General features: G+C 40.1%; 1 protein-coding gene across 3 annotated transcripts in view; it reads left to right on the top strand.

The window, feature by feature from the left end:
* The window catches only part of tacr1a (tachykinin receptor 1a), a 63769-nt gene extending 51160 nt beyond the window's left edge, over window positions 1–12609 (top strand). For 2 of the 3 annotated variants that reach the window (XM_085424876.1, XM_085424878.1), the window contains one exon: window positions 1327–12609. In XM_085424876.1, the coding sequence (XP_085281002.1) occupies window positions 1327–1672 (346 nt within the window). In that variant the 3' untranslated portion in view covers window positions 1673–12609. The remainder of the gene's footprint in view (window positions 1–1326) is intronic. The other variant, XM_085424877.1, reaches the window with a different exon arrangement.
* Window positions 12610–16434: the final 3825 nt, after the last annotated feature.

Raw genomic sequence — 16434 nt, 5'->3', positions numbered from 1 at the left:
GTCTCTTTCTTATCGCTCGCTCTCAGCGACAGACATGTTGCCTTTCCCTTCATTCTTCTCTCTCTGTCTTGGCTTCACATTTGGTTGTGTTTGTCTACTGAAGATGTTTCATGTCAGGCTTTTCTCATCTAAATCGCAAAATACTTCCATCGTGTCTTCTGTCAGTGTTTTGATTTATTTTTAGTCTTTTTTGTAACACCTGCAAATGTGTTAATGAACAGTAACATTTGGACGTTCACTGCGCATGTGTGTTAAACTGTTACAGTTTTACATCTGCTGTTAGCTTCATGCCCGAAGTGCCATTGACAGATGATCTTTTGTTTGTACACACACATGATGTTCTAGTGTCTTTGGCATACAATTGCACCACAGATATAATGTTAATAACTCAGATTTACAGTTTCCTTTACATTTAAAATATCTAGAGCATATGGGTTTCATGGATGGATGTTATTGTTGTACTGTAGTTTACCAGTAAGAAGATGAGGAAAAAATGAACCAGCTGTGTCCTTTAAACCTGCATTAAATGACTTTTTGTTTACTTGGAGGCTGTACAACAAGCTACACAAATTTCATTATAAAGTTGGAATGAGTAATGTGTCACCGTTCTGTTTACACAACCAGAATCCACAGAGAGCTTCATTAGCTTCTATTTAGAGCTGTTTCTCAGTCCATCTGACCAATTTAGGTCTAATATTCACTCTCTAACCAACTCCTGTGTGGAAATATCTCTTTAGCTGCTAAATGCTTCACTGAGTTTTTACTGGGGCTTCACAGAGAGGTAACGTTGAATAGTTACAACACCAGTTTGACTCTGAGTGTCTCAGTTATAACACCACCCTGCTTACTGTGCTGCCACTGCCTGGCACTGTACTCCTGGCTTCATCCACACACAGGGATCAAACAAAACCAGGCCATTTGCAAACAGTTAGCTGAAGATGAAAAAACTCTGCAGAGCTAAACTGGTGATAGTTTTGTATGTTTGTCATCTTCTTTTGTAACTTTCCCAAGTTGTCACTCCTGGTCAGACATGAAAACAAAATAGCAGATAATAGATTTCAGGGTTTTGATTTGTTATTTTTTTCACATTAACATGTTTTAGATTATTAAACAAATTTTAATATTAGGCAGAGATCACCAGAGTAAAGAATGCAGTTTGTAAATGATGATTTTATTTATGAGGGGATGATAGATGTCAATAAGGGAAAGGGGGCTATCCAGGTTTGAACCCAGGGTTCTCTTGGGGTGAAGCAACAGTGTAAACCTCTGAGTCATCGTGCAGCCAAATCACAGGAGAACAGATTTATTTGTGTATTTCCTCCACAGGTTTCGAGCTGGTTTTAAACAAGCATTCCACTGCTGCCCCTGCGTCCCTCAAGGCTCCTATGAAGGCCTCGAACTCAAGTCCACCCGCTATCTTCAGACCCAGACAAGTGTTTACAAGGCCAGCAGGATGGAGACCACCGTGTCTACTATTCTACAGGTTGGGGACGATGTAGAGCAGCCCAAGGTGAAAGTTATAGGAGGCCCAGGGCCTGGCGGGGCTGTGGTTGAGGCCAGACCACACAGCTCCTCCCTGGACCTCACCTCAAATGGTTCATCATCCTGGAGTGTCTCCAAAACAGTATCAGAGATGTCGAGTTTCTACTCCAGTAGCAACCTGGAGGAATAGACTTCAAGTGCAGGCAGCATTTTGCTGGACAGCAGGAAAAGAATGTAAGTTGAGCGATCACGTTGCTGCTTTTGCCTGCGTGTGTTTATGAAAAGTACAGCAGGAATATGTGAGTTTGTCTGCTGGTGAATGTGAGTTTTTAATGAACACATTTCCATTTCCATTTTGCTGGAATGCAATGCTGGGAAATATTGTCCCTGTTCACAGAACTGTAGTTTCACTTAGTTATCCAATTCAGAGCTAATGGTCAGCTGGCATTCGTAGGATTTGTCAGGTGCCAGAATGGCTCGAGCCTCAACAACAAGAGCACATGTCAGTTTCAAAAAGCTAAACTGAAGCCGACGCTAGCGCCTCCATTGCTCACAGCTTCTGCATGTCACCCCAGTCATCTCAGGTTCACACATGCTCGATCACGCAGGCTGTGTGACTTCTCACAGTCTATTTTAGAGTGAAGCTGTCACACGATGCCAATACACTGCTGTAAAAACGGCGGCTTCTCCTTTTAACAGAGGGGTTTTCTCCGAAGAGACAAAGTTTTGAAAAAAGTGAAGGCAACCTGTTTTACACAGGAGTTCTCTAACAGACACTGAAACACAGGCAGATGTGGGATTTTAGTTCAAAGGGTCTCCCACAAGGGGAGATAAAAACTGTAAACAACAAAGGAAAATCTACTCTGAACTTGCCAGCTCTGTCTCACTGAGCAGGACTTCATGAGCAGTTCAACATGCAGAGCAAGCGCCTGTCTGATTGAAGAAGTGCTCAAAAGATCCTCTGCAGGTGTTGCTGAAAAGTTCTGGCAATCACCATAAACACCAGCAGTGTAGGACTCCCCCGTCATCAGGCTACGCATTGCCTTCAGCAGCTGGCAGCACCATTTCTGAAAAACAGAGGCGCTTCAGATGCTAAAGAGGCTGCTGTTTCAAGAGAAGGCAAACATTTAGCTAAAAACCCCACATGCCCAATATGAACCCTTAAATGATGTGAGCCCACCATTAAATCTGTTCAACACAATCTGGAAAAGAAATGATCGAGTGTTCTGCAGAACCAGTACATTATTTTAGTCTGTTTAACATGCTCCTCCTCCATCAGATACATAACGATTCATTGGTGAACTGAAAGACAGGCACTGCTTTCAGAGTGTAAAACATTTTTTAAAAAACTTTTTTGTAGCTGGCACCAACATAAAATGATCTTTTCAAGCAATTGTTCACCTTAAAATCAGATTTATTGGGCTTTCAGTTCTGGACATTCCCTGGGGTAATCCAGCAAACCACTTTAGTTTCACTTTGTCTGTTATGGTCTTTTATTTTCTTGTATTTCTATGTTAGCTTTATCGTTCTCTCCCTACACTGTTTTGGGCTGAATCTGGTACATTATATGGGTAGGCTCCATTGTTAAGATGGGCGAAGTGAACTTTAACTTCCTTTGCATGAGGTGTCACTGGACAGTTGTTTCAAATACTGTTTAAGCTGTCAGTCCAAAATGTAATCCAGCTACAACAGGACACAAGTTAGTATCAGGTTTAAAGTTCTTTGCAGACTTTTTGTCCTTGGATGTGCAGCTTGTTACCTGTGGCTCTTTAATGTGCAGTGATGTGCCTTGCTGCTTTTTATAATGTCTGAAACAAAACAAAAACACACACACACTAAACAAAACCCAAAAAGACATAAAAACAAAATTTTCCTTTTCGATAAAGCATATAGTTAGGGCTCGATCAGGTACATTACGTGGGTTTTGCACATTCAATCACCTTCTCCACTCACTATGTGTTTATACATCTCTCTGCATTTAATTATTAGTTATTATTCATCTCTGGCTCTCTTTGTCGTGTCTTCCCCCCTGACCTCTAATAATCGCGACAGACGGCCACTCTTCCAGGAGACAGATTCTGCTAGAGGTTTCTTCCTGTTAAAAGGTTTTTCCTTTTTCCTTCCAAATAATGGGAAGTTGTCAGGGTTTTCTTTTTTTTCTTTTCTTTTCTTTTGTATTATTGTAGGGTCATTACCTTATAATAAAAAGCGCCTTGAGGGAACTGTTGTTGTGATGTGTCACTATATAAATAAAATTGAAATGAAAAGCCCACAGGGACAAACTGTCATTACCTCCTACAGTAGTAAACACTCAAATGTCTATAAACAACTGCCGTAATAACAAATTGTAGTGAGGTGCAAACCTATGGTGACACTGTTCTCACAGTAGAAAAACTGTAAATACTTTTAACAACTGTAATGAAATTTTAAGATGTTTTCTTGCTGCTATATCTGTGAAAGAGTTCACACTGCAGGATATTTGTATACAGATATTCTGCAGTGTGCTTAACAGCTAAATTCACAACAATTTACATATTTGCTGGATGCAGAGCGAACACACAGCCTCAGATACGCACATCCACAGCACTGCAGAGCTATCGCTTATCAGACAAGAACACACAAAGCAAGAAAGACTGAATCCATTTGAAGTATTTCAGTGATTTTTTTAAAAACTGAAAGTAAGTAAACCGTTATTGGCATTTTTTTTTTTTTACTTGCTTTGCACTGAGAATCAATTCACTGCTATCACATACTGAACACAGTATGCAGCAGCCCTTGGTTAAATATAGTTCCAAGATGGATATTGTTTTCAGTGTGTGCACACAACACGTGCACACATGACAAGAGAGTGATCACCTGCTGACACCCATCAATGATTTTCGTACAGACGCACATACCGCTCATATGCTCCCCCCTGATTGTTGGTCTATTCTCGGCACACAAGGCCTGTTGTTATAAATTCCAGTGTCAGCTGACATGAAAGTGAGAAGCAGTTGTGAAGCAACATAACTACATTAGATTCAATAAATTCTATCGCAATTTCAGTGCATTGTCTTGTTGACAGTGAACCATACAGCATTTAACATGGACACTGTGCACGAATAACAGAAGGTCACATTCAGTGCGGGGAGGGAAAATGAAAGGCAAATACCAGACGTGTCATCACCCGAGTTAACATTCCAATGTTTCACCGTGGCAATGCAGCTAGTAATAAACGCAACATAGCTAGACAGGTGCATCGGTTGAGTGATAAGACCATCAGAATAATAGCTTTGAGATTTCATATACACATACCGGACAGCCATGTTGAGTGACAGTCTAGTAAATCTACTCAAAAGAAAGAAAATTCAAAGAAGGATAGCTTTCCATTAAATTATCGTGCTTGTCCAGCCACTGGTGAGGTACTCACATTCACACCGACACGCCATTTAGAATCACCAGTTACCCTAACAAGGATAAATTTAGACTGTGGTGGTGGTGATGGGGTTCAACACAGGTGCAGGATGTATTATTCTTATTTTATAAAAGTACAATGGCAGGTGCTGTTGTACCATTCAAAGATGGTGCAATAATACAACCGACCGCCAGCACTGACAGCAGATATGTAACCAAGCAACAGAAACCAGGTGTGACCATATTCTGCACTGAATAGGAGGGTTAGGACGGAAGAAACCCAGGCTGCGGCCGCTAGCACTGCTAGGGTTAGCCAAACTAATCTGAGCCTGTGTGTGCTCAAGTCAAGTCAAAGTACATTTCAGTGACATTTGAAACACGATTTCACATTGTTCCTAAAATACAGACAAAATATTTGTTTGGCCAATTATTAACTTCCTAGATTTAAAATGTGCCCAGTTTCCTGTATTTTAGACTAGGCATCATTTCTCTCATTTAAATAACTGTTTATTTAGTTGCTAGGAACATTTCTACTGCTAACTGCTTCATCGTGCTGCCCAAAGATGGATCATCTCTAATACGTGAAAGAATTCATTATAAAACTTATACATTTACATGTCATTGTTACTCACAGCTTGCCATATACAGTGGCTTGCAAAAGTATTCGGCCCCCTCGAACTTTTCCACATTTTGTCACATTACAGCCACAAACATGAATCAATTTTATTGGAATTCCACGTGAAAGACCAATACAAAGTGGGGTACATGTGAGAAGTGGAACGAAAATCATACATGATTCCAAACATTTTTTACAAATAAATAACTGCAAAGTGGGGTGTGCATAATTATTCTGCCCCCTGAGTCTTTGTAGAACCACCTTTTGCTGCAATTACAGCTGCCAGTCTTTTAGGGTATGTCTCTACCAGCTTTGCACATCTAGAGACTGAAATTCTTGCCCATTCTTCTTTGCAAAACAGCTCCAGCTCAGTCAGATTAGATGGACAGCGTTTGTGAACAGCAGTTTTCAGATCTTGCCACAGATTCTCGATTGGATTTAGATCTGGACTTTGACTGGGCCATTCGAACACATGGATATGTTTTGTTTTAAACCGTTCCATTGTTGCCCTGGCTTTATGTTTAGGGTCGTTGTCCTGCTGGAAGTTGAAGCTCCGCCCCAGTCTCAAGTCTTTTGCAGACTCCAAGAGGTTTTCTTCCAGGATTGCTCTGTATTTGGCTCCATCCATCTTCCCATCAACTCTGACCAGCTTCCCTGTCCCTGCTGAAGAGAAGCACCCCCAGAGCATGATGCTGCCACCACCATATTTGACAGTGGGGATGGTGTGTTCAGAGTGATGTGCAGTGTTACTTTTCCACCACACATAGCGTTTTGCATTTTGGCCAAAAAGTTCCATTTTGGTCTCATCTGACCAGAGCACCTTCTTCCACATGTTTGCTGTGTCCCCCACATTGCTTGTGGCAAACTGCAAACAGGACTTGTGGTTTTTTGTTAACAATGGCTTTCTTCTTGCCACTCTTCCATAAAGGCCAACTTTGTGCAGTGCACGACTAATAGTTGTCCTATGGACAGATTCACCATGGGCCTCTTGGCTGCATTTCTGATCAGCGCTCTCCTTGTTCGGCCTGTGAGTTTAGGCGGACGGCCTTGTCTTGGTAGGTTTACAGTTGTGCCATACTCCTTCCATTTCTGAAGGATCGCTTGAACAGTGCTCCGTGGGATGTTCAAGGCTTGGGAAATCTTTTTGTAGCCTAAGCCTGCTTTAAATTTCTCAATAACTTTATCCCTGACCTGTCTGGTGTCTAAATCCAATCGAGAATCTGTGGCAAGATCTGAAAACTGCTGTTCACAAACGCTGTCCATCTAATCTGACTGAGCTGGAGCTGTTTTGCAAAGAAGAATGTGCAAGGATTTCAGTCTCTATATGTGCAAAGCTGGTAGAGACATACCCTAAAAGACTGGCAGCTGTAATTGCAGCAAAAGGTGGTTCTACAAAGTATTGACTTAGGGGGCTGAATAATTACGCACACCTCACTTTGCAGTTATTTATTTGTAGAAAATGTTTGGAATCATGTATGATTTTCGTTCCACTTCTCACGTGTACACCACTTTGTGTTGGTCTTTCACGTGGAATTCCAATAAAATTGATTCATGTTTGTGGCTGTAATGTGACAAAATGTGGAAAAGTTCAAGAGGGCCAAATACTTTATCAAGCCACTGTATTTACAGAATCAACACGGAGTGTCTACATCTGATCAGTACAGGCACAGTTATTTCTCACTAAAGAAAATGTCATGTGATAAACTTGCAATGTTTAGACTGAAAGAAATGTAAATCCAAATGATGACACGCTTGTATTATCATAGTCTTTTTCTTACGATATAAAGGGCTTTGAGGTGACTGTTAAAGGGATTTGGCACAATAGAAAAAAAAAATTCAATTGAATTTTAAGAAATAATGGCCAATTTTAGTCACCATGCCTAAATATCTGAAATATCTAAATATCTGTCTCAACATTATATCAGTTGACTAATTGGCCTCAGTCTGCCATGTCTGAGTGAAAAAGAACTGGAAATCACTCTGGAAATTGATATAACTACAATTTGCAGCTGCAAGTATTGTGTTTCTCTGTTGAGTCAACTAAAGTAACGAATTCATTTCATTTCAATTCAGTTCAGTTTTATTTATGTAGCAACCTCCGACAGCCATCTGCTGCATCTAGTAGGGGGGAGGAAAGGAAGACAGGACAAAAGAGAATTGGAAAGCTGTGTAAAATGTCAAATATATTCAATAGTTTAAACACTTATTTTACTTGCCTTTATTGCCTGAAAATTTGTTTTGAATTTGATGACAGCAACATATTTTTTTTAAATACAGTTGGGATGATGGCAACAAAAGGTTGAAAAGATAAGCAGTGTGAAAATCAGCTGGAGGAATATTTTGCAACTAATTAGGTTAATTGACAGCAAGTCAGTAACATGACTTCAGAGTTCCTCAGAAGTAAAGATGCACACAGGTTCACCAGTCTGCAAAACAACTGTGAAACAATTTCAGAATAATGTTTGTCAATGTAAAGCTGTGAAGACTTTGATTATCTCATCATCTACAGTACATAATATCATCAACAGAGTCTGAGAATCTGAAGAAATATCTGTGTGCATGGTCAAGGCCAGAAATCAGCGTTATATGATCTCTGGGACTTTTCTTATGCAAAATAGAAGTCAAACATGAACATGATCCCTGCTGTTCTCATAGACAGCAGTCTGTGTCATTTAAATTGGCCAAGCATAAAACTTCAATATATTGAAATGTCTCACATGTAACTGGCTTTCCTTACATTATCAGATACTAGCAGCTGCAAAATAAATTCACCTTGAGAATTAAAGTGTTTCAAGTTTAAAGAATGATGTAGTCCAGCACAAGACATATATACATACAGTGTCTAGTGTGTCTAGTATGTTAAAGAGTGCACTACAGCAGCGGTCCCCAACCCCCCGGGCCACCATCCGGTATTGGTCTGTGAGTCGTTTGGTACCGGGCTGTGAGAGTTGAGGCTCAGGTGTGAAATTTATGGTTTTCAGGGACTTTACTGTTAACTCGGTTTTCCTGAATCTTTTCCCGTGTTGTAGTTGTGTGTCTTATTTGAAAGAAATATTTATGCGTTACCATAGCGACCAGAGAGCATTAAGGGGCAGAGAGGAGGATGTTGCTCTCAGTGTTGTTGGTGCATTTCAGGAGGACGCTGCTAATAAAGTTACACAATTACACAGTGAATTCACATTTATTCTTATATCTGGTTGTATCTTTTCATTTTGTTGTATTTATCCGCGACACCTTAAAGGCCGGTCCGTAAAAATATTGTCTAACATTAAACCGGTACGTGGCGCAAAAAAGGTTGGGGACCGCTGCACTACAGCACTGCTAACATGTAGGCAACATCTGATGACATGAGATTCACAGTGAACAGGGAAATCTTTATTCATTCATCTTCTGCACAGAGGTTCATAACGTCATATTTTCACACTCATCAGCACCAACATCTGAGGTGAACATGTGGAAAATGTAAAGCAAATTTTAAAAAACTTGTGAAATAACCACAAATGCCACATGCTATCATAAAAGTTTAATGAAATATGTGTTTTAGTATTCTGGTAGCAGTGGTGTATTGTCAATCCAAAGAGCATAGTTACATTTTGGGAGAAGAACCTCAAACAGACTTAGCCAGGAGTGAATGAGAGCATGATGGCTGATGTTATTTGATGAAAGTAACCTGATTACCTTATAAACAAGACCTACACCCTTGATGTGTGCTGCCCTGGTTGGATGATTTGGAGTGAGTGAAGTGAGCAGAAAATGTTCCTTAGCTAAAATACTGGAAGCAAATGAGCTCATTCAGTAAGTGATCAAGTCTGCAACTCAGATTCTTACTCTGTTTACAAATGAGGACCATCTCAAGGACATATTACCCATAACCAGCCTGTGCTGTGGGTTTTTTGTTCTGCAATGGGGATCATTCAGTGTTATGAGGAGGGTTTAGTTTATTAGATCCTGCTAAAACATATTTTTAAAGCCGTTAGAGTGGAATAGATACTCCATCAATATTAATATGTATATCAGTATTTTTGCTAAATATTGGGCATGATAAGACATCACATGTTGGTTTTATGTAGTGGTAGATGCACATAGCCATACCAAGGGGTACTTAGACTGGTTAGCAAAATCCCAGAGACTGCAGGTTTCACCTCTCAGACATGGAGTCTACTTACATCTTTCATATACAGTCTACAGAGGTGCACCACTTGCACAAAGTGGTTACAGCCTGTGGCTACAGTTAGCCTGTCCCTACTGGAGTCTCACTATTGGGAAAATAAACCAATTAGCAACAGTTGCTCATAACCTTTAATACAAACTGACCCCCTGTGACTCGTCTGTGAGCTGCGGGCAGTTCGTTTCAAGAGTGATTTGTGAGGCTATTTTGTTTTATCCGAAGAGGCAAAACAACACAGAGTAAAAGTCCCGAGCAGAGAATGTGTCCTTTATGTGTAACAGAAGTGTGCTTGTTTATTTATTAGTTTAATTTTCCTGCAACCGCCTTGTGATCTTTTAATCTTTTGTCTCCCTTGCAAGGGGACCGAAACGTGAAGAGGTAATCTCCGCATGCTCCTGCTGAAATTTGATTTTCTAACAGAGACGGCCTTCTCCAGAGGAGTTTCAAAGATAAGTTAGATTCAGTTTGTTGGTGCTAGGCGTTTCAGGCTATAATTGCAAGATCCTCACGAGGACAGTGCTGCAAACATTTGGAAGGATTGTCTGAGGTCCATTTGATTTGGCTGTTTACTGAATTACTATCCAATATTTTTTTTCCCTTTTGTTTTTTAGTGCAGAGAACTGTCTCAGTTGTAGGCAGAGGATCCCATTCAGTTGTGCAAACTTGGTTTAACTAACGATGTAAAAATGAAAACTAAATTAAAATCCCAAGTAAGCCTTCCAAACACAATTATGGGGCAAATCACAAATCTAACAGGATGCAAGAAATCCATAGTATCCATTATAATGTGGCATTAGCTGTCTGAGCCAGAGAGGCATGCAGGAGTGAGCACTGGGAGGCTGCACTTCAAAACCCATCTTATCATCTCATCATCATCATCATCATCATCTTTTATTTATTTATATTTCATGTGACTGCGGTGCCCTAATCATAAGCACAGAGCCAGAAATAATCCACAGTGTGTCCTGAATGCAGAGTACGCTCCCTGATCCGCCTCTCACTTGGACAGGTCAAGTGGAGTGGGTGAACGAGAGGCCGGGGCTTTAATGAATGTGTAATCAACTTTGTTCAGCGAGCGCTCCTTAAACGAGCGCGCCGCAGTGTCTCTCTCAACACACACTCAGAGCTCTCACGCGGCCATTGCTGATGAGAGCTGTAGCGATGGAGACAAAAAGATGCCTGCTTGTTGCTGAGGAGAGGCGCCTGGCAGGCTACACGGTAGGGTGAATGTCCTCATCAGCACCATCTCTACCTGTGTTTCTAACCATCCCTCACTCTCCAATCATGCTAATTACAGCTACTATCTAAACACACACACAGACACACATACTTTACAATGCAAATGCTTGTGGGACTCCTCACTTAATGGGGGGAATAAAATAAAAAGAGTGACATGTGTGTATGCTCAAGTGTGTTTGCTCATGAAGGTGGGAGCAGATTAGTGTACTTATCGGTGATCAAGTGGTTTGGGGGGGTTTACATACAAGAAGCCTTACATTTACATATATATATTAATCACAGTGCACTTCATTATGATGAATCTTATCTATAAGAATGTTTGCACAACCAGGGGAAATTAGATCATAGTGGCAGATGTGCCTGAATAAAAGAAGAAATCATCACATCTGGAAGTAAAACTTCAGTGACCGCCTCTGCAGTGTCAGTGTTGAGACGTTTATTGCTGCTTTGAATTTAAGCGTTTTTCTCATATTGTACAAATGCCAACCTCTCCAGTGGTCTCTTTTGTGAATCTCCTTTTCAATGTGACACTTTGAGTACAAGCTGTAAAGAGAACTCACCTTGAACCATGGCATAGTGATGTCTGTGTGTGTGTTGTGTTGTAAAGTCATTTAACACACCACAAAATGTACAGCGGAGCATTACAGCCGCATATGTTGTTGAACTGTGTCCGTGGAGGAGATGTGACTCTGGGGAAAGATGTGCTCTGTGTGTTACAGAACCAGTGCCTGTTACAATATAAATGGTCACATATCTTTCCCGTGGTAAAAAAAAAAGAGAAGCCAGGCTGTGTCTGAGAACTTATATCACCACTTTTGTGTAGCTACCACATTGGTGAAATTTTGTTGATGAAGCCTGCATGAGCCTTGTGCTGCTAAGTGTTCAGAGAGAGACAGACAACCATGCACATCGGAGCCACATCTACACCAAATTCAGAGCCTCATTTTAAAAGTCAAAAGTTAAACTGTACATTGTTTTTTACCAGTTTTTCCAGCATTTATTTTTTCTGACAAACAAAAGAGTTTGAGGCTAGCCACGTGTCCCGCACAGCATGGCAAAGAAGGATTAACACATTGTTGATGATGGCCCTTTTCTGATGAGCTGACATGACGAAAAATATAGCATAGCATCATGCTTTAAACTCCTGACTCAGTTTTACTTTGAGGGCAATTACATTCACATCCAATCGACTGAGAACTTTTGGCTTTTAGCTATTTGAATCACCCTCACCCTAAAGGGTACAAAACTACAATGTCTACTGCTACCCAGGGTTTTTCTTTTAGTCTTCAAATTGTCTTAAAGCTGAAGGTCAGCGTTTTAGCATTAAATATAGAGCTAACTGCACAGTGTGTGTGGAAAAAATACCTGATCCGGTATTTTTGGTCATATGTGACTGAAAATTGCACTTTTAACTGAGAAATGCATTTGAAAAGTACAGTAAGTAGTGATATAGCACTTTTCAGACACAGCCACACTGTGTTGGTGTTTCCATCATGGTTTCGCTACTAAAAAAGACAGAAAACAAGTGTTTATCTTTTGTATGTGTTTTCAATGCGAGTACTGATAAGGTGACTGTGTATCTGTTACTACCTAGTTTTAACTACCTTATGTTTGGTTACATTTAATGTGTAATGTGCAGTAGATGTTTTAAATCTGTGCTTTTGCCTAAATTTTGGTGTAAATTTTGATGTAAAGGGATAATTAAAGAATAATTTACAAGTCATCGGGAATTTGTGCTTATTTCAAGCAGAACAATGTGTAACTATGTGTGTGTGTGTGTGTGTGTGTGTGTGTGTGTCTCTTGACCTGCACTATGACAGCTTACAGATAAGACAGAGAGAGGAGGACAAAGAAGAAGAATGAGAAGCAGCAGAAACAGCAGGCTCAGTGTGCTGTTGATGTCAGATAAAAACATGTCAGGTGCTGCACTGGATCTTTAGCAAGAGCACACTGCAGCTGAACTTTTGACCAGTAGCACTACCAATGCTAATAATAACAGCATCAAGAGATTCCCTGTCATGCATGTGAGGCTGCAACATTAAATCTTATTACATAGTACGTAAGAAACCAATCCAGGGGGATTTCCATAGGTTTTATGGCTTTCCCTACTGATAAAGACCTTTCCTCCAGGCCTTCATATTAATTGGAGATTATGTATCGGAATTTGGGAGCGGGACCACGCCTCCAAACACGCTCATTCCGGTCGTCATCTATATAGGTCCCCCAGTTCTGCAAGCTGTTCATTCTCGTTTACGTGCCCCTCCCTCCCTCCTTCTTCTTAATTCTTTAACGTCTTCATTTCTATTTAGTGCATGGGGATCTGCCAGGCCCGGGAGCCGTCTCCAGTCCCCTTCCAGGCCTTCCCCAAACCGCAGCTCAATTCATGTCAAAGCATTCACTTTTACCTACTAAAATGCTGTCAAACCTAAAATGAGGACGTGGGCCCAGCTAGTGAGTACAAGTATTAGATAAATGACAGAAATTTTATTCTTTTTTTAAAATTTACATTACAATTTTTTTTTAAAAAGAAATGGGACATTTTCTGTGAATTAACAAGAACCTAGACAATGATGTGGAAGTTTACGAACTTCCACATCAAACTTCCTGTGAAGTTTACGAACTCAGCCACTCATTTCACACTAGATCAAATAAAAAAATATTTCTATTTTGTAAATCTTGGCTTGTTATGTTTCAAAGTGGAGGTTTATCCAAGGTTTGCTCATTGGTTATTGACACAGGCAAGTCTCTAGCCAGCAAGTAAGCAAGGAGCTTCACAGTCAGATCCACCCTTTCCATCCCGTGGTATCATATCCAATTTTTTAAACCAACATAGTAACATTGAATCTACTAATCAGGTCTTCATGATAGTTACGTCCACCTCTACTGTTCATGGGATTATTTATAAATTAACTCAGGGTATAAGACTATATAGATCTAGACGCAGACAGCAACCTCAGTTCAAATTTTGTATGTATAAGAGCTGTTTGCAGAGTTACAGAAACTATCACTCTGAAGGGAATTGGGAGAGAGTGAGAGAGCAAGAGTGAGACAGAGTAAGTGAGAGAGAAAAGGATGCTGAGGACACAGTAAAAAATTCTGTACTTATTTTATTGTTGAATACCAGGTTGCTCAGTATACAACCTCTACTGATGATCTGCTAGTTCTGGGATCTGTGTGAATAGTGATTGTTTTCCTTGGAGAAATAAAATAGTAAGAAGCACTGTTTCCACTAGCTGCTACCATCTTCTCCTATCTCTGCTCCTCTTCACCACTACACTTACTGGATTGCTATTTTTCCCCTCAGCAGCTACTTAAGGACAAGACAGCTGTTTTCACCCAATCACTATCTTGTGATGAATAGTTTTCTTTCCCACACCAAGCACTTGGACGAATGTCCACTCTCACCCTCTAGACTTGCTCACATTACCCGTAATGATCAGGACTGAATTACGCATCAGTTTCTCTCAGCATCTCAACTCCTCTTTAAAGGCATGTGCTCGCTTTCAGGCACACATGCACTCTTGGAAAGCTTTCTTGCAGAGTGAGATCAAGTCGATGAATTTATGCATTTTGTGGCTTCTCTGCATTCTGCCAAGACTTCACTGAAGGACCCAAATGCAGGATACTGTCACAAGTTAACCAGTTAATGACTTTGATTAGTGTTTTTATGCAAATCCCTAAAGTTCACAGGCAGCAACAGTCTTCAGGTAAGTGTCTTTAGGTAGGTTACTAAACAGGAATCAGAGCTATTTCTCTTTTTGTCAAGAGCTGATTAATGTGGGAGCAAAGTTCAAATGAGCTTCCTTAGGTAAGTAATCTATCAGGGCAGAGCTCCAATGCTGAGAGTTTTAGGGCAGGTGAGTAGTGATGACAGATGGGGTGAGAAAGGTACTCTTCAGGCTTTCCTGCAGGATTCCTACAAGTATGGAGGAGATAGACAGGCTATTGCATAGTTGCCAATACTTGAGCAAGCAGGTAGAAAAAGTAAAGCAGAGTCACAAGCATTCAGAGCTATGCTCAGATGTGTTTTTTCTACATGTGTATATTGCATCACAGCTTTGCTTTGCTCACAACAATACATATAGTTTACATAGTTGTATACTTCATATTTCAAGTTTAAGCATGAAAATGGGATTTGCAACATCCCTAATGGTCATATAACCTTCTGAATTATTACATGGTAACTTGTTGAGATTAGTTTGTATAAAATACTATACATAGCAAAGCCTATACCCACTGAGTTTTGAGCATTTCAGATATGTAATGTCTCCTGTGAAAGCCTGCAGCTCTTTAGGCAACAGTGATGGATGCTTATTGCAGGTTTTTTATGGATTGAAGTGATGGTCACACACAGATACAGAAATAGTCTTCTCCGACAAGAGCATGTAATTAGTCTGTTTGCTAATGATGTGTTGATAGCCCTCAAAAACCCCACAAACTCTTTTATGCAGCTTACAGAAATGTTAGGAAAATTTGGTACGCTTTCTGGCTACAAAGTAAATATACTTAAAACTCAAGTTCTAATGTTTAATTGTATACCAACTCAAAATCTTAAGGAATGGGAAATAAAGTGGGAGGCAAAAACCCTTAAATATTTAGGTATAAATATAACCAAAAACTATGCCAAACTATATCAAAGTAACTATGGACATATAAATAACAGGATAAGGCAGGATATGGAAAGATGGAATACATATCCGTTAGGATTTAGTGACAGGATAAATGTGATAAAGATGAATATCTTACCACGATTGCTATATTTATTCCTCTCTCTTCCGATAAGCATACCTCAAACCCAATTCTCAGAATGGGATAAGTATATACCTAGATTTGTCTGGGAAGGCAAGCGGCCAAGGGTACGATACACTACTGTAACACACCCCAAGCAAGAGGGCGGCTGACAGATTATGTCTGGTTCTGAAAAAAACAGATAAATCATGAGATGGACGACAGGTAGTGTGTTTCCTCTCTCGCTTCTGCCAGATCTTTATTTAAACACATTCATGTGTTCACAACAGGTTGCAAAAACTTCTTAACATCTCTGTCTCATATTCCCAAAGCCCAAAATCAGAATAAACTAAAATAGTATAGTAAAAGTATAAACAAAAATCTAAACAGTCATCTCTGTTGTTTGTTACTAAGAGCTATAAATCACACTTTTTTCACACATAGTTTGATAAAGCAAACATTCCAGTACTGTACCATATACTAATGGAGTACCTGTATAGTGGAAATCTCCACATCAACATTGCAGAGCGATCAGAATTATTATAGGTTATTACACTAACTTTAGACAATAACAGTGACAACACATCAAACTGTCTCTGCGAACACATTAACTCAAGTATACAGGAGCCGTGGTGTACTTTTGTTACAACAGGGTGCCTTAAGTTTAGAAAACAACAAAGCTAACAGCTACTCCAGGATGTGGCGAGCTAAGCTAGCTCCTACTCTCGATCGTAACACATTTCAATGAGCAAAACAGACGAATACAGATCCCAGCAAAACAAACTGCTGGTCAGGTTTTACCCTTATT

Source organism: Rhamphochromis longiceps, linkage group LG12 (assembly GCF_057381845.1).
Source record: "Rhamphochromis longiceps isolate RC_006_pf linkage group LG12, R_longiceps_female_GT1.1, whole genome shotgun sequence".
In the NCBI taxonomy this organism is placed as follows: domain Eukaryota; kingdom Metazoa; phylum Chordata; class Actinopteri; order Cichliformes; family Cichlidae; genus Rhamphochromis; species Rhamphochromis longiceps.
The sequence above is the reverse complement of the archived record's forward strand: the minus strand, read 5'-3'. Positions and strand labels throughout refer to the sequence as shown.